The 24,334-nt window shown below is 55.4% G+C and overlaps 1 protein-coding gene across 1 annotated transcript in view; it reads left to right on the top strand.

The window, feature by feature from the left end:
• AHRR (aryl hydrocarbon receptor repressor) overlaps nucleotides 1-24,334 on the top strand; it is a 63,742-nt gene that overhangs the window by 18,335 nt on the left and 21,073 nt on the right. Inside the window, exon 3 of the mRNA XM_079702013.1 lies at nucleotides 4,940-5,031. Within this exon, the coding sequence (XP_079558139.1) occupies nucleotides 4,940-5,031 (92 nt within the window). The remainder of the gene's footprint in view (nucleotides 1-4,939; nucleotides 5,032-24,334) is intronic.

Below are 24,334 nucleotides of genomic sequence, written 5' to 3'. Positions count from 1 at the left end.
CTCCACCCTTGTGACCCAAAGGCCCCTCTGAACACCACCACCCTGGGGAGCCAGGAATCTGGGGACACAGGCATCCATCCACAGACCTCGTGGAGGTTGGTGCTGAGTTGGCAGCAACAAGATGTGGACGCAGAATATCAGGATGTTTACGGGGCACCTGCTGCCCCCCCCCCGCTCGGAGCTCCCCAGGTGTGTGTGTCCTTGCTGGATCCTCACGACAGCCCACGCCCGTCTTATGGCAGCGCTGAGGCTCCCAGGACCCCTGTTCTGAGCTCGAGCTCCTCTGCTAAAAGCAGGCCTTTGAGGGGGTCTGGGCTGGAAGTGGGCAGAAGTGGGAGGCATGCCTGCTCCTTGGGGTCCCGGGAGCTCCAAGCTCACTGTTTCCCTCCACCCTGCCCTTTGGGCACAGCATGGGGGAGAGCAGGGCAGAGCCGTGGTCATGCCAGCTGCCTCCAGAGGGACACGCAGACAAGCGTGGATGTCAGCCCTGAACTCGAGGGCCTGGGCCCAGCGCGCTGCTGGACCAGGGCTGGAGGGGAAACGACCCAGGTGCCAAGGCCATGTGTGCTGTGCAGAGCACAGTGCAGAGCCTAGGGCGCTCCCTCGATGCTGAGATGATGCCAGGTTTTACCAGGCATGTGTTCGTTCAAAGCAGGGGCTGGGCTGTGGACGTGGACCTATCCACCCCAGGAGCTCCAGCTGGTCAGAATCGGGGGTTCAGCCCAGCTTCCCGTGGTTCCCCAGCTTCTCTCTCAATCACCCCGGGTGGCAGAAGTCCTGTACCCCAATCCCCGGACAGCCCTACAAGTCCCAGATTCAGCGTGCCCCACGATCTGGGCTCACCTGTCCTGTCCCCTGAGGAGCTGGCTGGGAGCAAAGTGGCTTCTGGGTGTCACACACCATCTAGGGGCAGAGATGGGTCGTCTTCTGGTTCCTCCTCCACCGGGAGCACTTCGCACCCCTCAGGGGCCAGACCCAGGCACAGGACCCCTGAGAAGCTGCTGGTGGGGGCGGGGTGTCCATGGCCCAGGGCTCGGCCCAGGGTGGTAACTGCCCTGAGTCTCCTCTGTGGGAAGGACGTGGAAGGAAGCGGGGTACCGGGTGGGGCTGGCGGGGTGCAGTCAGCCCCAGTCCGAGCCGCAAAGGGCAGTGGCCTTTCCATTCTCACCCTCCCCCTACGGCTGTGTGTGCAGCATGTTCACAGGGACGCCCACTGTTTCCACCACGATTCCTCACGTTCTCTCTGTTCCAAACGAGCCTTTTCAGGTATGCAAGAAATCAAGGAAGTGAGAGGAAGGCTGGTTCCGGTTGATTCTACAGCCAGTTGGTGGACAGCCTGGACCGGGCAGTGAGAACCTCAAGTGCGGCTGAGCCCGGGCCTGAGTGGGGGAGGGAGCCAGGACTCCAGGCAGAGCACCGGGTCCAGGCTGGTCTCAGGGTCCAGGCTGGGCTGCGCAAGCCCCTGGGAGCCCGTTCATCTCCGGGAGGGGCGGCCCTGGCTGGGCCTCCTCTTCTGCCTCGAGACCCTGAGCTCTGTCTACAGACCAGAGGCGGCCCGGGCTCTGCCCTGCGGGAGGACGGCTTCCGTGGGACCAGGGCTCTTGGCCGCTCCCACCTGCCACTGCCCCTCAGGCTAAGCTGGGCAGGAGGAGGGCCAGCTGCCCGCAGGCTGGGGCTGAAGGGTGCCACCGGGGTCCCGTCTCATGTGGCTTGGCCCCCTTTCTGGGGACAGCGGCCCACCAGGGGCAGGAAGCCCTTCGACGTGACAGGCCTCTCCGCCCCTGGCTGGACCGCAGGGGACGCCTCGAGCTCCGGGCCTCGGGGCACTGCTCCCCACACCCCGTCCCCAAACGTCCCTCCTCGCGGGGCCTAGGGGGCCACAGCGACTCCTCCTCTGCACACGTTCACCAACTCCCCGCGGACCCTCGCCCCACACACCTGCTCCCTGCCAGCGTTTCTCCCCGGCCTGTTGCCAGGGGCGACCAGGAGCAGGCGGGGCGGGGCGAGCCTTGGCGGCGGGCTTGCCGCTTGTCACGAAGGAGACCGGGCAGAGAGGGCGCCGGCGATGGCGGGGGTGGGGGGGGGGTTCGCCTGCAGAGGCCCCTGCCCAGAGTCCTGCCTCCCCTCCAGGGCCCCGCTCAGACCCGCGGGTGAGACGTGTGGTAGCCGGGAGAGGAGAGGAAGCGGCACCCTGGAGAGAGACGCTGGGATGAATACCAGGCCCAGGTGACGGCGGGGCTGCTGCCCCGCCCCGGGGCTCTTCCCCCAGCTGCTCCCTCTCCCACCGCCGCGGGCGCTCCCCTCTCGGGGCTGCTCCCCCCTCCGGACTGTCCCCCACCCGGAAGAGGGCCCGCAGCCTGCGGGCCTGCCCGCGGCCCCCACCCGCACTGGCGTTTGCTGCCCTTGAGTTAACTTCCGGGCGCTCCTGACCTGGGGGCCGGGGCTGTCGGCTCAGATGAGTTTTCGGGAAGGCGCCCCCCACCCTGGCTGGGCCTCCGGGACAGCCTCGGAATCACATTCGGTTTCTTCTAGTCTCACCACAGGCCTGGGGGTGGGGCGCGCTGGCGGCCCTGCTCGCACGCGAGGCCCTGGCCGGGGTCCAGGCGGCTGTCACTGCGGCGCTGACGCTCCATCGCGTGACAGGAGCCCGAGGAGGCCCCGCCGGGCGTGCCCCGCGGAATGTGGCTGCGGAGGAGGGAAGTGCGGGTGCTCGGCGGGGGCACACGCGAGGCTGGGGAGCCACGTGGGGGGGAGGGGAGGGCGGTTAGGAGGGGACCCCAACCCGGCTGCCCCTGTGCGGGCCGCGGCCCCTGCAAGTCTGGGGGCGACTGAGCGCATCTGTCTGCGCGCCGCGGAGTGGGGCTGGGTCCCGGCGGGGGTCGGCGAACCGCGTCCGCCGCGGTGACGTCACCGCCTGGGGCTCCCCAACCTCCGGCCGTGGGCGGCAGCACAGCCCGCTCGGCGTCGCAGGCCCGGCGAGCAGGGAAACCCCGTCCCAGCGTCCCCTTCCCCTCAGCCCAGCGCGCACGGGGGCGGGGAGCTGGCTGGAGCCCGGGCGGCCCCTGCAGCGGTGTGTGTGGCGGGCAGGCCCTGGCGGTCTGGGCTGTGGCCGTCCCCCTGGGCGCACCGAGGCGGGGTCCTGCCCCCCAGCCCCGCCGCTGTGACCCCACGTCCGCCCAGGCCGAATGGGCTCTGCCCACCCAGCTGGGAGACATGGCCTTGTGCTGTCAGGGGCCTGCGGGGAGGGGTGGGGTGGGAGTGGGACCCGGGCCCCCGCCGGTCGGCGTTTCCCTCCTTTAGCTTTCTCAGCCCCTGAGAGCAGAGCACGGGGTCTGTGTGACCCTCTGTCAGAGGCTCGGAGCATTCTGAGGCCAGAAGGTTCCCTCGCGGACATGGCGCCTCTTGGTGGGCTCCTCCTGGGTCTGACTAATCCGAGCTCTGTGAGTTTCACGCATTCACCTCTCAGCTTTCTGAGCAGAGTGGAGCACAAAATGGATTAAACGTTAGTTAACGCCTCTGGCTTCTCTGCTCAGAGCTGTCTCGCTGCCTTGAGAACCAGCAGCCTCGAGGGGAGCTTGGCTGCTGGCGGGTTTCGGTTGGGAAGGGAGGCCTGGGCGTCTGCGGCACACACGGCGGCGTCGGCCTCTCTGCCCAGGGACCCAGGTGTGCCTGTCGTGTTTCCCAGAACACACCTGCTTTCCCTCAAGGAAATGGGTTCGTTTCTTGTTCTACCTAGTGCAGGAGAGGAAGGCGATGAAGGGAAGCTTCTGAGAGAGGGAGGGACGGAGAGGCCGGCGGAGACTGAAGGCCATGGCAGGGCCACCAAGGGGCACAGTCCAGGGGCCTCTCTGAGGGCCTCTGCATCGTGCACTTTGCCCCTGTGGATGCCCTGAGCCTGGCGTCAGAGGTGTAAATGAAGGGCCACCTTGGCCACTGCCTGTGTGTGTGTGTGTCTGTGTGTGTGTGAGGGGTCTCGGTCCACAGTGGTCCTGGCCCAACCTGGAGAGCACGTCGGGGGCCTGCTGTCCTGGGGCCTGGGACCCTGCATTTCTGACCAGCGCCTGGGGAGCGGATGCGCCCTGGGGGGAAAGTTCAGCACAGCTTGCTGATTTTGAAAGAGAAATGCTGGAGAGTCCCATGCTGTGGTTATATTTTACCCCAAAACCAGACGAGGCAGGGACCGCCTGCAGGGCCCTTGGTGGCATTGACATTTCCCCTAAATGAGGGAAACGGTAGGCACAGCCATCCCGGCCTCCACAGAGGCATCAGCGCCAGGCCCACTCCTGGCCGGGACCCCCTTTAATGCCTGTGCCCTCAGCAACTCCCAGCGGCCCCCATAATTCCCAGGTGCCGATGATGCTGAGCGCAGAGTTGGGGGTCCCCCACCAAGCGCCAGGGGCTGGGATGTGTATGACATCTGTCTGTCTGACCTGCACATCTGTCTGTCTGAGCTTCTCACCCCAAGTGGACGTGAGGCCAGAGGGGGGGGTTGGGAGAGGCAGCGTGAGCCTGCAGGGGAGGCCCGCCCACCGGGGGCATTGGCTGCTCCACTCTGGGTGAAGGGCACGTGGGGGTCCCGGCCGGTGACTGGTTACCCAGACCAGTGGTGTCCAGTTCGGGGACCTGCCCACGCTTGGGTCTAGAGAGAGGAGCTTTGGGGACCCCCGGGGGGTCCCTGAGGTGGGGAGGGGGGTTAAGGGGTTTGCAGGAGGGGAGGGGAGTGCAGTTTCTGGGGAGCAGAGTGGGGCGGGGTCCTCAGGTGCGGCCTAGCCGTGAAGTCCCGATCCCCCGAATGTCACCCGGCTCCCACCCAGCTGCCCTGCCCGCCGCCCTGGGTGTCTGGGCAGCGAGGAGACCACAGGTCAGCGTGCCTGCGGAGGGTGGGTGGAAGTTGGAGAAACGTCAGGGAACTGTCACTAACTGCGCTCTCCTCCCACAGCCCTGCAGCAGCCGGCGGCCGGTGCCCCCTCACCAGGAGACAGGGATCCGCATGGAGGGTCTGCTGTGCTGGAGGGAAGGCTGCTGCTGGAGGTGAGCCTTCGCCCGTGTCACGTGTCCCCGTGGGCCTCCGTTGTGACCGCTTACAGCCACTGGGAAGTTAAGCCTCAGGAAGGGTTGCAAGGTGTGGCTCCAGGAGCCCCTGGGGGCAGCACAGGCGGTGACCTCGAGGCCCATGAGCTTCAAATCTGAAAATCGTTTTCCGTTCTGCATTTTCTGGTTTTACTTGTCAACGGGAGAACCTAATGAAAAGTTGAGCAGGCTTTTTACCCCTCAAAGTGAGGACAGAAGACTGTGCGTTGTGCGTCCCAGGTCTAGCGGGCGAGCCAGCTGCCCTGTTGTCGGCACTACACGCTGGGCATCACGCCCGGGCTGGGCTTCTCACCTGAGACAGACCCCGCCAGCTGGTTCTGAACTGCTTTTCCTGACCCCGTTGCTCATGGGTCCGTTTCTTAAACGAGAAAAGAGGAGGTGGAGCTTCCAGGGTTGGATCAAATCACAGAGCGAGGGTGCCGAGGCCTCCGCTAGAGAGACTCAGGCCCTGGTCTGCCCCTTCTCCAAGGGGCTGGGGGGATGCAGGCCGTCCCTGCACAGGACAGTGTGGGCGCTGAGGGAGAGGACCCCGTGGCAGGCTTCCCCTCAGCCGGCGGCCGAGGTGACCCTGGAGCCGTGCCTCCCTGGCCGTGCCCACGTGTCTCCCTGCCTGTCCACCTCGGGCCCTAGAGCCCCGCTGGGTGGGCAGCTCTGCCCCCACGGGAAGCCAGCGGCGTCCTCCATGCCCTCCGCACCCCGACGTTCGGTGCGTCTGTTAGGTTGACCCGATGAGGGCAGACATGGCTCAGGATCGGTGCCGCTTACACTGGGAGAAGTTCCGCCGGGCAGGAGCCCATCGGCTTCCTCCAGGCGCTGCCCTGCAGCCCAGGCTGCTCCATCGGCCAGAGCCCCTCCCGCACCTGTCGCTCTGGGCTTGCCGCCCTCGCCAGCACGACGGGAGTGATCACGGCGGTCAGCTCCCGTTCACGTCCCCGGCCCCCCGGGGCCAGCGCCTCTCACAGGGGACACATTGTGCTCCGCCCACGGGACACACGTCTGAGCACGGCAGCAGCCGCAGCACCCACTTCCCCCGCGGCCCCGCCAGCGCCTCCCGGCCCAGCAGCCCCCGCCGTGAGGAAGGGAGCCCACGAGACGCCCTTTCTGTCCCACGTCAGCCAAGCCCCTCGGAGGCTGGCAGCCTCTCTCCACGCTACTCTAGCTTTTTACTAGAAGCATCAGACGCTGACCAGGAGGAGAGGATGGACTGACAGGTGGCGGGACTGGTGGCTGGGCGCCGGCTGTGGTCAGCAGTGGCCAGCCGGCTCCTCCAGTTCGGCCCGCGTCTCCTCGGACCCCCTCGTCCTGGTGCCCTTCTCACCGTGCGGGCACCGCATGCAGCCCTCTGCTCTCCCACCTGCCCGGCCAGGGCGCCCCCTCCGGCCCCGCCCCACGGCCCCCCAAGCTTGCGGCCCCTGCTGAGGGGTCTGGATGTGCTTTGGGGATCTATGCGCTTAGGGACCTTTCGCTTTCTAAAGAGATAAGAGCAGGCGAGGACTGACGTTCTTGCGGGCCGCGCGGTTCACGTTGGAGCCTCCTGGGTGGGGAGCCCGGGGCCTCCCGCCCCTGGAGCCCGTGGGAGCGGAGTGTGGGCCTACGAGCAGCGTGCTTTTGGAGATGTCGTGCTTTCGGTAGAGGAAGTGTTCCCATATTCATTATTCATCCGGTTTTTAGGAAGCAAATCTTAAATATTGTTATTTTTCCTTTGCAACTGTTTTTTTTCTGTCAGTGCTAGTAAACATGGAGCTGAAAAATGTCCTGCCAGTTTGAAGTTGATTCTTGGCAAAAGATAGCTGGCATTGCTCTTTTTCTTATTCATGTTCAAAATTAAAATGACATCTTAGCCATAAAATCTTTTTTAAACTTTTGTTCTGAGCTATAAATACAGAAGCCAATGCACACAGCCCGATCTCCCGGTTAGTGCTCAGGGCACTGTCCTCACCTCTGTGCCCAGGGCCACACTCTTCCTGCTTCTCCAGCGGGTGCAGAGCTGCGGCACCGCAAGGCTGTCCTGCCTTCAGGGGTGGGGGGGCGGGGGGCGGGCCAGGGGCACCTCGGGCCTTTCTGCTCGTGGGTGTGCCTCGAAGCCTGGACTATTAAGTCTTCCCTGGGGCCTCGGGACGTGGACGGCCGCCCTGCGTCCTGGCTGAGGCTGAAGCCCAAGATGTGATGACCAGGCCTGACTCCCAGGTCCCCACAAGCTCCTGGGGGCCTGGGGCCAGGGGAGGCGGTGCGTCCTGTGTCTGACCTGGGGACATCTGGGGAGCTACCCGCCGGGTGGACTTTCTCAAGAAGAGGTCCTGAGGCTGAGGGGTCTGGGTCTGCTGCCCGTCTGCTCTGGGCACCACAGCCTGCCCTGGTGCACACCCTGCCCACTGGGCTCCCTGGCCAGGCCAGAAGGGTGCCCACCCACCTGCTCCATTTTGGAGAATGAGGTCCAGCAGTTCCTGAAGTGGCCGCCTTCATATCCAACGTTCTCTATAGCCACAGGATGTTTCTGGAAGCTCCCTTTGATTGGAGTCAGGGTTGGTTATATGACGAGGGCCCTTCACAGCACTGCCAGAGCAGTGATTCTCAAACTTTGGGATTAGAGACTAATTTTCAAGTTAAAAATATTCCCAAACAGAGCAAAATAAGCAAACCAAGCAACAATAACAAGAAAATCCTAGGTTTTATTTCCAATCTTCAGTCTCTTGAAGATAAACTGTCATCAATTCCTATAAGATTTAGAGCTGACACAGACATGAAGAGTGACTGTGGTCTAACATCTGTGATTTTAACATGAAACAACCAAGAATTAGAGCCGTTAGGGGCTTGTCCAGGGTCCCCGTTGGGGTGGGACTGGACGCCCAGTCTCTTGGTCCATGTTTGGAGGCTTCCCCGGGGAAGCCAGGACCCAGCAGAGCTGCCGCCAGTGAGCACCTTGGTACAGGCACTGGGAGTGGGGGATGAGGGCAGACGTGGTTCTGGAAGCACCGACCTTGGGTGTGTGGTCAGTGCCACGCCTGGGGCTCATCCTCTGTCCAAGCTGGGCTGCAGGGCTGTCTAGTTCAGTGGGGACGGGACAACGTGCCCGCAGGAGCCATGAGTTCAGGCCTGTCCGGCCGGAAGACATTCTGATCACTTGAGCCTGGCTGGAGTTCGGGTGTCCTGTGCTGCACGGGACATTTCCTGATTGAGTTCTTTTGGGGAGTGTAGGGTGAGCAACACTGAGCAATTCCTCCACCCCCAAGTTTCCCTCCTGCTGTCCATTTCAGTCACACCCACCCCCAGGCTCCGCTGCTACGTCCTCCACCTGAGTGTCCATCACCCATGTTGTGGGCGTCTCACAGCGCTTGCCCACCCAACAGCTGAGGTCGTCGGGGTTGTTTCCAGGATGTGCTGACTATGACTAAAGCTGTGATAAACATTCACACACAGGTTTTTCTCTGAACATAGGTTTTCCTTTTGTTTGGATGATACCTACATATGTGTGTGTTTAACTTTGTAAGAAATTGCCACTCTGCTTTCCAAGGTAGCTGTGCTGATGCGTCCCCGCCAGCAGGGAACGGGAGTTCCAGCTGCTGCAAGTCCGTGGTTTGCACGGTATTACAAAGCGGTTTTAATAGCTGGACTCTCACTATGGTTTTAGTTTGCATTTCCCTCATGACTAATGATGCTGAGCATCTTTTCATGTGTCTATTTGCCATCCATAGATCCTCCTTGTAAACTGTCTGTTCGAGTCTTTGTCCACTAAAAAAAAAAAAAGAAAGAAAGAAAGAAAAAAAAATCAGGTTGTTTGCTTTCTTACTGTTGAGTTTAGAGCTCATATAAATGTTCTGGACAAGTGTCCTCGTTGTATGTAGGTTCTGTTGTATGTAGGTTCTGTAGTATTTGCTCCCAACCTGGCTTGTCTTTTCATTCCCTTGACAAGGCCTTGCAGAGAGTGAAAGTATTTAACTTTGACAAAGTCCAATCTATCCATTTTTTTAAATAGGTGATGATTTTGGTGTCACATGCAGTAACTCTTTACCTACTCTTAAGGTTACAAAGATTTTTCTTTTATGTTTGAGTCCAGTGTTTTATACTCTTACATTCAGTTTTAAGTTTTACACTGAAGTCTGTGATCCATTTTTAGTTAACTTGGTGTAAGGTGGGAGGCATAGGTCCAGATTTATTTTTTTTGCATATGAATTCCAGTTCTTTCAGAACCATTTATTTGAAAGTTGATCCTTTCTCTGCTGAATTGCCTTTACACCTTCGTAAAAAATCAGTTGGCCACATTTCTTTTTTTTTTTTTTTTTTTTTTTTTTTTTTTTTTTTTGTGGTATGCGGGCCTCTCACTGTTGTGGCCTCTCCCGTTGCGGAGCACAGGCTCCGGATGCGCAGGCTCAGCAGCCATGGCTCACGGGCCCAGCCGCTCCGCGACATATGGGATCCTCCCAGACCGGGGCACGAACCCGCATCCCCTGCATCGGCAGGCGGACTCTCAACCACTGCGCCACCAGGGAGGCCCAGTTGGCCACATTTCTGTGTCTGTTTCTGGACTCTCTGTCCTGGTGCATAGATTGTGTGTCTGACCTTTCACAAATAAGTCGCTCACTGTCTTAATTAATATAGCTTTATAATAAGTCCTGAAATCAGACAGTGTGAATTGGCCCCTGTTTTTTGTTGTCCTTTTTCAGAATTGTTTTGGCTATTCTGGTTTCTCTGTCTTTCCACATAAATTTTATTTCAATTTTTTGAGAGTTCAAGTATTATTTCTTTTACTTTTTTATTTTTCATTTTTAAATTAATTTTTATTGGAGTATAGTTGCTTTACAATGTTGTGTTAGTTTCTGCTGTACAGCAAAGTGAATCAGTCATATGTATACAAATATCCACTCTTTTTTAGATTTCCTTCCCATTTAGGCCACCACAGATCATTGAGTAGAGTTCCCTGTGCTATATAGTAGGTTCTCATTAGTTATCTATTCTATACATAGTAGTGTATGTATGTCAATCCTAATCTCCCAATTCTCCACATAAATTTTACTTATTTTATTTTATTATTATTTTAATTAATTTATTTATTTTTGGCTACATTGGGTCTTTGTTGTTGCACGCAGGCTTTCTCTAGTTGTGGCGAGCAGGGGCTACTCTTTGTTGTGGTGCGCGGGCTTCTCATTGCGATGGCTTCTCTTGTTGCGGAGCACAGGCTCTAGGTGCACGGGCTTCAGTAGTTGTGGCATGCAGGCTCAGTAGTTGTGGCTCACGGGCTCTAGAGCACAGGCTCAGTAGTTGTGGCGCACGGGCTTAGTTGCTCCGCGCGGCATGTGGGATCTTCCCGGACCAGGGCTCGAACCCATGTCCCCTGCATTGGCAGGTGGATTCTTAACCACAGTGCCACCAGGGAAGCCCTATTTTATTTTTTTAAATATTTATTTAATTTATTTTTTTGGCTGTTCTGGGTCTTAGTTGCGGCACTCGGGATCTTCGTTGCTACGTGCGGGATCTTCATTGTGGCATGCGAACTCTTAGTTGCAGCATGTGGGATCTAGTTCCCTGACCAGGGATCAAACCTGGGCCCCCTGCATTGGGAGAGTGGAGTCTTAGTCACTGGACCACCAGGGAAGCCCCTCCACATAAATTTTAGAATTAGCTTGTTGACAGCTATAGAAATTCTGGCTGGAATTTTGACTGGGATTGTGTTATAGCAGCAGATCGGTTTAGGGAGAATTGACAGCCTGACAGCACTATTCTCCCAATTCATGAACAGTGTCTCCCACTGATTTAGGTCTTTTATTACTTTCATCAGTGTTTTTATACCTTTCAGCCTAAAGAGCCTGTGTATATTGTTAGATTTATACCTTAGTATTTTCTATTAATATTTGTATTGCTATTGTACATGGAGCTGTTGTTTAATTTCTATTTTCATTACTAGTATACAGAAATACAATTTATTTTTCTAGGTTGACTTTTTGTCTGTGACCCTTCTGAATTCATCAGTAATTCTTGGAGCTTTTTTGTAGATTCTGTGGGAATTTTTGCATAGATCATCATGTTTTCTGAGAATAGAGACAGCTATTATCTACTTTTCAAGCTCCATGCTTTATTTTTCCTGCCTTATTGCACTCCTAGGCCTTCCAGTGCAACATAGAGTAGAAGAGGTGAGAGAGAACACCTCTGCCTTTCCCTAACCTTAGGGAGAAAACTTCAGTCTTTTGCTTGTTTTGCTTTTTATAGATGCCTTATATCAGATTAAGAAATTTCCCTCTATTCCTTGTTTTCTGAGAGTTCTTATTATGAATGGATTCGTTTTGTCAGATGCTTTTTCTGTGTCTATTGAGATAATCATGATTTTTCTTCCTGAGTCTGTTCATATTGTGAATTACATTAATCGATTTTCAAATGCTGACCCAACCTTGCATGCCCAGGATAGATCTTATTTATATATTGCTGGATTAAATTTGGTAATATTTGTGGGGATTTTTGTGTTTATGTTCATGAGAAACATTTTTGTTTTTTTCTTGTCTGGTTGTGGTGTCATGCTAGTGGAGGCTTCATAAAACTATTTGAGCGTGTTCCCCTCTCTTTTCTTTTCTGAAGGAGATTGTGTAGAATTGGTATTATTTCCTCCTGAAATGCTTATTAGAATTCCAGAGAAAACAACTGGTCTGGGCATTTTCTTTAGAAGTTTAATAATTCAAATCATAGTTTTAATCATAGAAGATTAAACTATGCATTCAGTTTTGTTAATTGATAAAGGACTATTCAGGTTATCTATTCTAATGTGAACTTTAGTAGTTTGTATCTTTCAAAGAGTTGGTCTATTTCATTTATATTATTGATTTTATGGGTACAAAATTGTCCATGGTTTTCCCAAGTTGCCCTTTTTTTTGCTTTTTTTTTTTTTTTTTTTTGCGGTATGCAGGCCTCTCACTGTTGTGGCCTCTCCCGTTGCGGAGCACAGGCTCCATACGTGCAGGCTCAGCGGCCATGGCTCACGGGCCCAGCCGCTCCGCGGCATGTGGGATCTTCCCGGACCGGGGCACGAACCCGTGTCCCCTGCATCGGCAGGCGGACTCTCAACCACTGCGCCACCAGGGAGGCCCTTTTTTGCCTTTTTTTAACCTCTTTCTTCTTTTATTATTTCGATGTGATTTCAGACTTATGAAACAGTTGACAGAACGGTACAAAGAATTTTTCGGATTCCCAGACGTTTCCGTGTTAGCACTTGCCGTCTCTCCACACTCATTTTCTCTTCTGACCCAATTTAGGGTGCGTGGCAGGCGTGATGCCCTTTACTCCTAGAGGCCTCGGTGCATTTGCTAAACCAGGATGCCCCCCACGGCCTGGGCACAGATGCCGGACCAAGGGCTCTGAGGCCGTGTTGTGACTGTGTCCGTAGCCGACTCAGCTCCCACACGGTCCCAGTGCCCCATTTGTGCCAACAGGAAACCCGTCACGTGTTTAGCTGTCCTGCCTCTCTCACCACCTTTAATCTAGAACGTTCCTTGGCCTGCCCTGGGGCTCTGGGACACTGACTTCCCAAAGAGCACTGGCCTGTCGTCTTGCAGAGACCCCCTCAGTTTGGGTGTGATTGGTCTTCCGAGAGTGTGACGTTCCGGGGGTCCTTTCCTATCTTTGTTGATTTCACTTACTATCCTTTTGTGAGAATATGACACACAAACTTGGTTCCAAAAGTCATAAGGAGAAGGAAAAGTCAGAGGAGGGCCCCCGCCGTGCCCCCCGCCTCAGGATGGTGAGCTCTTTCCTCTATCTCTCCAGCTCACGTGTACCCAGCAGGGGCCGCTAGCACGCAGGCAGCCCCTCAGGGCCCCGCCGGGCCCACCACCAGCCGGCCTACTCATCCTACCAGCCCACTCCCACACAGGGCTGTGGGGTAGGCCGGGAGGCCGCCTCCTCCCCCTACAAGGCCTCTGGGGCACCTGGGCCCAGTCTTCTCCCACTGCCCCCTCCCCTCCACAGAATGTGGCTTCCCAGACCCCGCAGTGCCTCCCAGCCGTCTCCCAGCCTCCGCAGTCCAGCACCATGGGCTCCATGTTGCCTTCTTAATGTCTGTGGGTTCTGTGACTATGTCTCCTTTCTCATTTCATTGGTAATTTGCATCTTCTCTTATTTTTTCTTAGTCAGTTGGGCTAGAGGTGTATTCATTTTATTGATTTTTTTCAAAGACACAGCTGTTGGTTTCATTGATTGTTGCTGTGGACCAAATACTTGTATCCCCCCCAAATTAATATATAATCCAAATTCATACTAGATTGGAGACCTGACCCCCAGTCCAATGGTGTTTGGTGGTGGGGTCTTTGGGAGGTGATTTGGTCATGACGGTGGAGCCCTCATGAATGGGATCTGTTCTTATAAAAGGGGCCCCCGAGAGGCCCCCACCCCTTCTACCACGTGGGACGCGGCTCTCTGTGAGCCAGGAAGGGGCCCCCAGATTGCTGTCCTGGGCTGAGGTGTTCTATGAACATCAGTCACATCAAGTTGGTTGATAATGTTGATGGCTTTTGTATCCTTGTTGAGTTTCTGTCTAGTCTTAACCTGAAAGACATCTTCTAGTATAATTGTGGTATTTTGTATTTCTCCTTTAAGTTCTACCAGTTGTTGCTCTGTGTGTTTTGGAGTTCTGTTGTATGTTGCAAACGCACTTAGGGTTATTATGTGTTCTTCATGAACTGACCTTTCTGTCATTATCATTATATAAAATGCCTCTTTATTCCCGGTAATTGTCCTCGCTCTGAAGTCTGCTTTGTCTAACGCTAACATTGCCACTCCAGCTTTCTTTTAGTTAATGTTTCCTTGGCATGTCTTGCTTCATCTTTTTACATTTAGTCCATTTGTATTATTATATTTAATGTATATCTTTCTTTTGTTGGCAGTACAAATTTGGACCTTTTTGTTTTTCTAAGTCCAGTCTGACAGTATTTATTTTTAATTGGTGTGTGAGGCCATTTATATTAGGGTAATCATTGGTATTATTGGATTTCAGTCTACCATTTCATAATTTTTCTATTTTTTGTTTCCATCTTTTCTGCCTTCTTTTTGATTTTAGTAATATTTATTAGTATTCCATTTCAGTATCTCTGTTGACTTTTGATGCTTAATTTTGATGTGCTTGGGAGTGGGTTTATTAGATTGTCCTGTTTAGCATTCGCTGAGCTTTCTGAATCTATAAATTTATGTCTTTCATCAAATTTGGAAAGTTTTCAGCCATACTCTTCAAATATTTTTATTTCCCCAACGTCTTTCTCTTTTATTTCAGAAACTCCGCTGGCCCAGGTGTTAGGCCTTTTCACACTGTCCCACAGGTCCTTGAGGCTCTCTTCACTTTTTTCCAATATTTTCTCTCTCAGGCTGGATACTTCCTATTATCTGTCTCTACTGACCCTTTTCTCTGTCACCTCCATTCTGCCATTAAGCCCATCCAGTGAAAATTTTACTTCATATATTTTATTTCTCAGTTCTAAAATTCTCATTTGGTTCTTTTTTTTTTTATAGTGTCTGTTTCTCTTCTGAGACTTTTCATCTTTTTTGTTGTTTTCATTTCAAAGTGCTACCTTTATCTCATGGAGGAGGGTCGTATTAGCTGGTTTGCATCCCTTACCTGATCATTCCGCTGTTTGTGTCAGCTCAGAGGTGGCATCTGTTTCTTGCCTTTCCCTTGAGCGTGACTCTAACATTCTGGTTCTGAGCATATGCAGTAATTGGGGTTGGGCGCTCAGCAGAGGAAGGGCCTCCAGTGCTCCCGTCTCGGTTCTCAGAGCCTGTGAATTTGCTACTTTATATGGATAAGGGACTAAAAGTGCAGACGTCCGGGCTCCCCCTGCAGGACATGCGGCACCGAGACCGCACGGGCTTGTGGTGACGGGCCTCCTGTTGGCCGTCCTGAGCCCACTCCTCAAATCCAGCACACACAGGGATCCTGGACCCTCCGGGAAAGCGGCTGATGGAGCAAAACACAGGATCCAGGAGGAAAGTCAGCTTGGAGGAGACAGACGTGCAAAGTGGAGATGACCAGACAGGCAGACCATACGGCCCTCGAGCCCCTCGGACACAGGGGACACAGGTAGCTGTAAAAGCGACCATTCAGAGATCTTAAAAGAACTCAAAAATTAAAAGCATGAGAGCAACACCTAGAAATCCATAGAAGGGTCTGGAGTTAGAGTCCTCCCACGCGTAAGTGAAGAATAAGTGGAGAATAACAGAGGGAAGTCAGGGAAACTGCCAGGCCCCATGGGACCTGCATAATTGGAGCTCCAGAAAGACCACAGGGGAGGAAATCATCAAGGAAGCAACCCAGAAGGTTTCCCAGAGCCCAGGACTGAGCTTCCAGCCTGAAAGGCCCCGCTGGGTGACCAGCACAGAGGATGAGAAGGACCAGGCGTTCGCCTGTGTGAAGTTCTGCACCCAGGACAGGGGAGTCCGGGCTTGGAGACAAGAAGGTGGAGGCTGGAAGGCCACAAGGAGGTGCCTCAGGGGAGGGGCTTCCAGCCGGGGATCCACATGTACCTGCCTGTCCTTGGAGTGGCGGCGGGGAGTGAGGACAGCCCCGGCAACCTGGCCCTCCCCAGTTCCACTTCCTCCGCATGGACCAGGCTGTGACCAAGTGGCAGGTGGGGACCTGGAGCCTAAGGCCCCTCCAGAAGGGGTGGAGGGAGAAGGCGGTGGACCAGACACTGTGGGGGGAGGCTTGTCCCCCAGGGAGATAAGGCCCAGGCCTGCGGTCACTGAGGACAGTGCATTCCCTGCCCCCCCGCCCCCCCGCCCCGCCACCGCCAGAAGAGTCTGTGAGCACAGACGCCGGGCGGATTCCAGCAGAACCATGACGCAGCTCAATCCCCCGGCAGAGCGGAAGCGAGGGCTGCAGTGGCGGCGGGGACACGCGGACGCCTGAAACCTGGGGAAACCCGGGGGCAGCAGCTCTGTGAGCCGTCAGCTGGCAGCTCACGCCACCCCGGCTCCAGGCGGCTGCTGTAGCAGGAAGCCTGGCCGGGGCTCCGTGGCTTTGTGGTTCTCACATCCTGCACATTTGACTCCAACCCTCGTCCCGCTAGAGTCCAGACGTTGGAGCTGCGCAGTTTTCTGGTGTCCTTGCAGCTGGGACCGCTCCTCGTACTTTCATCGTCAGCTTTCCTTTCTTGTGAAGTGGCTCTCTTGCAGTGTTTGTGGGGGATCCTATAGTTGGCGAGTCTAGCCCATTTCTTCTTCTTGTAATTACTCTTGTTTGGGGGCTAATTTCTGCCCTCATATTTTGTATTTTCTATTGACTGCACTTTCCTTGGTTTCTCTCTCTAGCTCCCCATTCTGACTGAGCTTTCTCATGCTAGTTTAAGTCACACACTCTGCTTTTGTTCTCGGGGGATCACCTTCAGAGCAGGTCTTTCCAAGCAGGTTTCTCTTTGACCCCCTAGATTTAGCAGGGCTGGTGTCTCCCCAACAGTCCCGCATCCGTCCAGGCCCCCAGACCCCGCACGGACTGTGACTTTGCCCAGAAGTGGAATCCTGGACAGCACAGGTCTGGTCTGTGTTCCTGGCTTCTTAAGGCCCCCCCTGAGGTTCAGGATGTGGGTCACCCTCCTCGCAGCCTCCAGATGCACTTCTTGTTTTGAGGGCCTCCCCTCGGTGCTTTCACTGAGGGTCTTGATGTGAAATCTTGCTGCATCTCACCCAGTGCCTTCATGCTTGGATAACAGTTTGGTGGGATATAGAATTTTAGGTTCAAAGTTTTCCCTTCAACCTTCAAACATACTGTCCCATTGTTTGCGGGTCCGAGGCTGGTTCTCCGCAGTGGCTCCGCTCTGGCTCCCTCCTGAGCTTTTGTGAGCCTGATATTCCCGAGTTTCACTGTAATGCGTCTTTCGTCCTGTTTTGCCTGTTGGTGCTCCAGGTTCTTTCCACCTGAGGTCTTTCTTCTTTAATCCGGATTGTTTTTTTCCATCATTGCATCCAACGCTGTCCCTCTCCGGTACTGGTTCTGCCTCTGGAGCCACCTTTACCCAGCTCTTCCTGGGCAGTATCTCCCATCTACTGCTCTTGCTTCTGTGCTCTGTGTGGTCTCCCTTCTCTGCTGTCTTCAGGACTGATCTTCCGGGTTTGTACCCTTCACAGCACACCCCCAAATGTTTTCTTTCTTTCTTTCTTCTTTCTTTCTTTCTTCCTTACATTCTCACACCTTGATTTGCTTGTACTATTTCTTCTTCTTATTGCATTTTGCTAATCTATTTTCTTATGTCCTTAAACATATTGATTTAAATTCATGCTTGTCTCATCCTTGGTCTCCTTTCTGTGCCGCCCCACCTGCCAGGCATCTCCCAGGCTGTCTCCTGGTCCCTGTGTGTTCTGTCCCTGAGCATCTGTGTGCTGGGGGCAGGAGGGAGGGTCAGAGGGCAGGGGTTGAGGGAGGGGCTGGGCCGGTGGTTTTGCCTCCTTGGTGAGGGCTCCCCTTTAGAAAGGGCTACCTCGGAAGGAGCCCTGGCCTGGGGTTTGCATGAGGCTGTGGCGGGGGGCAGGGAGGGGTGAGTGCCCGATGCGCCCTTGCCTCCGTCATCCCACCAGGCAGACTGTCCCCAGGCGGCTGGGGGAGGGGCCGCGGCAGACCATAGAGAGGCTGTCTTCTACCTGTTCTCTGCTCCCCCGGAGCTCCCGCCCCAGGCTGCAGACCGCAGCTCCTCCTCATCGTGACCCAGACAGCCCTGCGCGTCCTGGGGTCCCCGTGGCCTTTCTGGGGCTCGCTCCCGTTTGGATGACGTGGGCTGACTTTGGGGAGGGGATAGAGCCTGCGCTGGCTCGCCCTGTGCCCACAGGGAAGCCTCGCAGCCGTGCCTCACCTGGACGCCAAAAGGAGGTAAAAGGAGCCGGAGGGGAGGCTCAGGCTCACTGGATTGTGTTTGGTCTCTGAGTTCGAGGCTGGAGCAGGACCCTAAGGTTAAAACAGTAAACCTCCTCAGGGGAGGGGGTGGCCAATGGGCACATGTGCTGACTCGCCGAGGTGAAGGGGTTTTACCCATTCCCACCGCCAGCCTCGGGCCTGTGAAGGTGACCCACGCAGCCTGGACCCGGTGGCACCCACGGACCCCGCGGAAATGGCGTGAGAGCGGCCTTGCGCGTCTGGGAGCCCCGCAGACACTCAGCAGGCCATTGACCCGTGCCAACCCGTGCTGGCGTGGTTTCTGGAAAAGCCAGCACAATTGCCGGGAACTTCTCAGGAACCACAGGGGACCCACTGGGAGCAAGAGCGGAGACTTTCTCACCTTCAGGCCGTCGCTCTTCTAAAGAAAGACCTAGAAAAGCCTTCCCCGGTTGGGAGGAGTCGCCGGGGGGCCCGAGGGTGTCGGCTCCCGGCAGATCGTGGACGGGGGCTCCCTGCTGCGGTTTCTGCCCCTTGGTGCCGGGCGCGCAGGTGAGGGCCCACGCGTCCTCCAGAAACGCAGGTGTGAAACCCCAGAGCACGTGTGGCCGAATCACGGAGTCGCCCAGCGCAGAAGGTGGGGCACAGTAAGAGTCGGCCGGAAGGGCAGAGCAGAGCCGGCAGGGGAGGGAGGGCCAGGCGGCCCAGCAGCAAGGGTCTCGGGGTGGCTGTAAGGGATGGCGGGCCGCACAACCCCCTGGGTCCCCGGCACTGGCGAGGCTGATGGGCGTATGTCTGGGGATCCGGGGTGGGCAGCCCCAGGATGCCCAGCTCGACCGCTCTGGGGAGAATTCCTTGATGTCCTCACACCTGCACCCACACTTTTCTGGGGCCTCCGCTGAGCAGGCTGCGGCCGGGCTGCTCCGTCTCCCACTTTGGTCTTGGTGCTCAGAGAAATCACACTTTCTCACCTTCTGTTGTGACCGCTGACCCTGTTGTTCCCAAACTTCTTTGACGGGGCTTTTCTTTCAGGGGTTCGACAGACATAAATAAAAGTGTAAGAGGTTTCATGGGAGCTGGCCCGCAGGTGGACGCAGCCGGGAAGGACAGCCTGCTCCCCACTCCCCGGCGGCCGCCAGCCCACACCCTGCCTCATTCCCGCTGGCCCACAGTCCCCGCCAGCCTGACCATACACCAAGCAGCCCGAGGGCAGTGCCACGCCCAGGCTGTGTCCCACCGTGGCCCGCAAGGTTGTGCTTTCTGTCCACTCAGTGGTCTCCCTGTAGGTCAGAAGCCCCCAGCTCCTGGCTCCACCCCTGAAGGCAGTTCAGCTGCCTGAGGCCTGGCTGGGCATGACCTCTCCGTGGCTTCTAGACCCCCAGAACTCTCCACTGTGAAACCCGTGACTGTCCACCACAGCCCCCCAGCCATCCACCAGGAGCCCCTGACTGTCCAGGCTCACTGGTCAGCGACCGCTGTGGTCACTCAGGCCCCGCTCTGCCCCTTGGCCTGTCCAAGGTCACACAGTGGAAAAGGCAGCACTTGGTTGAGGTGCTTTTGGAATAGCTGCGTCCCCCCAGGGAAGGAAGAGAGATGTCTGCAGTGGCCATGTTCTGTGTCCGGGTCTGGGCTCCACTCCCACCAGCCACAGGGAGGTGGGGAGGGCCCAGGGCCAAGCTCACTGTCCAGGCACCTCCACCACCCAGGTGTCTGTGCCACAGCCAAGTCACTCACCTGGAGAGAAAGACCTGGAGGGCCCTGGGCAGTGGATGGCCAGAGCAGGGGCCGTGCTAGCACGAGGGTCTGGCCCCCAGGGCCTGGGGGTCCGCACCTGCCTCCACCCTTGCGGTCCTGCCCCTGTCAGCCAACTGCATCTTTGGAGAACTGCTTTCAAGTGCCGTAGCCGCTGTGGCAGGAGCCCAAGGCCAAGTTTACTGTTTGTGGGATCTATAAACAGCCAGCGATCCGCTCCCAGCAGGAGCGCCTCGCACGCACTCAGGCCCCACTGCGAGGCCTGGCGAGTGATCTGGCTCCAGCAGGGCCGAGCGGCTGCCCGGTGCCCCTCACTCGCTCGCGTGACTGGCGGCCCTGGCCTTGCGGTGTTGCTCTGTAACCGTGGCAACGGCTCTCAGGGGAGGGCACAGCTCCCAACTTCCCTTCATTCCAGGGAGGGGCGGTGAGAGGGGCCGTTGGAATTGTTCCTTTTTCCCTCTTCTTTTTCCTCTGCCGTGACCTTGACGAGCAATCTTTGAAGTACATGCTGGCTATTTTTTCTGCCTGGGCTGGAAGAGATCAGGATATTCCAGGGTTGGCAAAAGGAAGTTCCGCTTTCTCACCCGTTTGCCCTGATGCCTGAAGAGGGGCTGGGGCAGCGGCGCGGGGGGCCGAGCGAGTTGCAGGCCCTGCAGTGGCAGGTGCAGGTCCTGTGACTGCGGGTGATTGAATGTGGATGTGGTTGTTTCTCCCCTTAAAAAAGTGCAGCCTTCCGCTTGGGGCCAAATTCTTTTTTCCACTTGGAAAAGTGATCTCATTTTCCATGTACCATGTTTAAAAAAACACAAAAGTCTTGTAGGATTAAAAAGAGAGAAAACAAACAAATGTTTGCGACGCATATTTGAAAGACGGTCCCACATGTGCAAAAGTATTTGGCGTGATGGTTCTGGACCAGAACGTCAATCTGATATTGAATCCATATGACTCGGCAAACAGCATTTTATGGTCTTTTTTCTTTTTAAAATTTCTGCCTTAGGAGTTAAAATTAAGGTTGTTTTTGGTCGTGACTAATCTCGTAAAATCTTTTTTGAGACAGCATTTTATATACTCAAACCCTGAACATTTCTTTGGTCTTTGGACTATTATTAGTAGGATGTCATGAGTCTGTGCAGCCTCTGAAATGGGAAATGCTGCGCGAGGGCTGGTGGCACAGCCAGCACCCACCTCGCCCCCTCCCGCTGCCGGGGGGCGGGGGGCGAATGCGCCGACTCTGCAGCTTGCCCGGGGGAGGGCGCAAGGCCCTCGCGGCCACCACTGCCCAGCCCCATGAGGTGTATGGGCTCAGTCACCTGGGCCGCATGGCCACTGGTGACGTCACCTCTCCCTGGTCAGCGCTGAGCTGAGGCTGTAAGAAGGGTGGATGCCGTGTCCTGACGGTCCCGAGGTGGACCCAGTGCCACCCACCCTCTTCTGCCCAGACCCCCGGCGGAGGGGCACTGCAGAGCCCCGAGGGAGGGTGTTGGACCGACAGCCTGCAGGGCCCCCTCCTGGGGCGCTGCGCCGGCTCCTGATAAGACGCGAGGCCTGCGGAGGCCAGAGCTGGCTTCCCTTGTCTGAGGGTCACAGTCACGGCCGCAGTGGGCGGCACCAGCCCCCGGGGTCTCGGCTATCCAACCCCGCTGGGCATGGGCATGGGGCAGGGAGGGAGGCAGCTGCCCATTCAGATCAAATCCCAGCAGCACAGGAACCCCAGGTTTCCCAGGTGAGGCGCTTGAAGCCAGCGCAGGAGGGCCAGTGAGAACACAGGCACCATCCTCATTCTGGAAAGACTCCCAGCTCTGAGCGGGCGGCAGGTCCGCCCCATCACACGCCTCCTTCCTCCCAGGAAGTGTTGCAGGGAGAGAAGGCTGTGGACTTTCCTCCTTGCTTTAGACACCTTCCTTCCCGAAAGTGCGCTCACGTCTTGCTGGAGCCCCTCTTCACAGCAGCATCGTCCTCGGGAGCCAGGAGCTGAAAGCAGCCCAGATGCCCATCAAGCGATGACGGATAAGCAAAGGTGGTCTGTACATGCAATGGAATATTAGTCAGCCTTAAAGAGGAAGGAAATTCTGACACGTTCTTCAGCACGGATGCACCTGAGGGTGTGGTGCTACATAAACAAGCCCGTCACAGAAGGACCACTCCCATGTGAGTCCACTTAGGAGGTCCCTGGAGGAGGGAGTAGACTGCGGGGCCGGGCTGGGGGTGGGGCAGAGTGTCAGTTTGGGAAGATGTGAAAGTTCTGGAGATGGTGGTGACGGCCATACAACAACGTGAATGTGCCACAGAAGTGGCTAAAATGGTGAGTTTTCTGTTACATAGATTTTACCGCAATATAAGAAAACTTGGCATTACAAAGTGCAGTGTCTCGGTTGGGTCAGTGTCTGAGGGGCACAGGAATCTGAGCCTCAGTGGCCCAGCCTCATCTTAGATTCTGAGACTGACAGCGCTTCAGAAAATCCTCCAGACCGGTGGAAGTGGATGAGCAGGTTTTCTGTTTTTAGGTAAAGCATCTCTGAAGTGGCGCAGAAACCGTGAGAAGTGCTGTCCAGACTTGCCTTCTCCGGGCTGGCACCCAGTCTGGGTGGGAAGGACTCACAGACGAGGCTCTTCACACCCTGCCTTCGGGGTCGGCTTCGTGTCCTAGTGATTGAGCCAAACACTGGGAGGGGAAGAGCCAGTCCACATACAGGAAAACTGGGCCTTTTGTTAACCATAGAACATCCCGAACGTTTCATAGGTCCCCCACCACCACCAAGAAACACTGGGTGTCGGCATATTCACAGACTCGTGACTAGCCCACTGGGATGAGATCCAGGCAAACACTGGACTTTCCATCTGCGGCTCAAAGACGTGAGGACAGTGGGACCAGACACTTCTCCCAGGAGCCGCACAGGAATTACAGTGACAAATGACGCAGTCTGTCTGGTTCTGTTCCAGTGGACATGGGTGTCACCCAGGGTCGATTTTCAGTTCACTGGGGTTTGGGTGGGTGAGTGATAACGGGCTTTGCGATGAGATGTGGTCACCAGTGCCACACTGTTTAGGGCAGAGGTGCAGCTGGGAGCTATGTGAGGCTTGGCTTTGTTTCTTGCTCAGAAAACTCAGCACAAAGTCTAAATCCTATTGCAAAGTCACCACCCTGGTGTTTGAACCTCTGTGTCAGAAAGTTGTCCAGAATTTTGAAATAAAGTGAAAAGTTGGGTGGCACCTCCTTGTCAAGCCATGTGGGCACAGGGCTGCTCAGGGATCATCCAGGGGGGGTTTTCATTTTGCATCTAACGCAGCAATCTTATCCCAGCTGCCTGTGAGCACCTAGTGTCTCAGACACGCCTTAGGCTGGTTTAATATCTCAGTGCTTCCCTCTTGAATAATATCTTTGTTGAGTGTTTATTGTATGTTTTCCTGAGTGCTGCAACGTTTCTTCTCTGAGTTATACTTTAATGGCTAAGTTGTGGCTTTGTCTTGTTTGAGGCTGCAAGGCTGCATCCCTTTCCAGGGGGTTTCCTCGTGAATTGTGTGTGGTGTGATGTCACTTTGGGCAGAACACACGACCTCCGTTTAAGCCGGACGCCAGTCAGCAGCTCAGTGTCCCCCCTGCACCTGACACCCAACGACAGAGAAACACACATATCTGAAACAAAAGTGCCATCCTAATGTGAAACGAAGAAGGCAGAAAATCTGCAACAAAATTAACTGAAAGAATGTAGGGAGAAAACAAGAAAGACAAGGCAGAAGCCTGAGCACACAGCAGCCTCCGAAGCTGCGGGTTGGCTGGGGCAGGGCTGGACAGTGGAGTCTCCAGCCTTCCAGCTGCAGGAGCTGAGGGGACACTGACCAGGGTGGCTGCTGCTCAGACTGTTGCCTCTCTGGTATCTGGTCCACTTGTTTTAAAAGCAAATTTTAGGTAAACCTCTAAGGGACAGAAAATACCATTCCAGAGTCATTCCAGAGCACAGAAAAGGAGGGAAGGGGCAGCTAATTCTGTGCGGTCAGGAACCCTGTACAAAACCAGGCAGAGACGGCGCTTGGGAGAAATTCAGCCCGTTTTACTTGTGAGACTAGATGAAACCATCCTGAATCGCAGCACGGCACACCAAGTCCATCATCGCCTTGAAGGAATGAGGCATGGTGGCTGAGTGCAGATCTGGAATGGGTGATGCTCCGCGACAAGAAATATTGGTCAACTGTAGATGATCACTCAGCCTATTAAACAGGAAGACAAAAGCTCAGGGGAGAACCATTTATTGAAAAGCCTGTCTTTGTCTAGTAGTTTGGATGACACCACATTTCCACCTGTACTTGCACCTGCTCTGGGCTTCCTATCCCAGGCTATGGACGCACTTGTCTATTCACGCGCCAGCACCCAACTCCTTTAGTTGTGGAGGCCTGATGGTATGTTTTGACAATAAATAACAGTCTTCCCTAACTTTCTTTTCCAGTGTTTTTGTAACAATTAGTGCATGTTTACTTTCCATATTTAGTATCAACTTGCTGGCTCCATAAAAATTTGATATACACTCCACTATATATAAAATAGATAAACCATAAGGGCCTACTGCATAGCACAGGGAACTATACTCAGTATCTTGTAATAACCTATAATGGGAAAGAATCCAAAAAAGAGTATATAAAAATACACATAGTGATTCAAATATATAT

This window comes from Hyperoodon ampullatus (genome assembly GCF_949752795.1).
Source record: "Hyperoodon ampullatus genome assembly, chromosome: 4".
Classification (NCBI taxonomy): domain Eukaryota; kingdom Metazoa; phylum Chordata; class Mammalia; order Artiodactyla; family Ziphiidae; genus Hyperoodon; species Hyperoodon ampullatus.
This window is presented reverse-complemented; position numbering and strand designations above follow the sequence as displayed.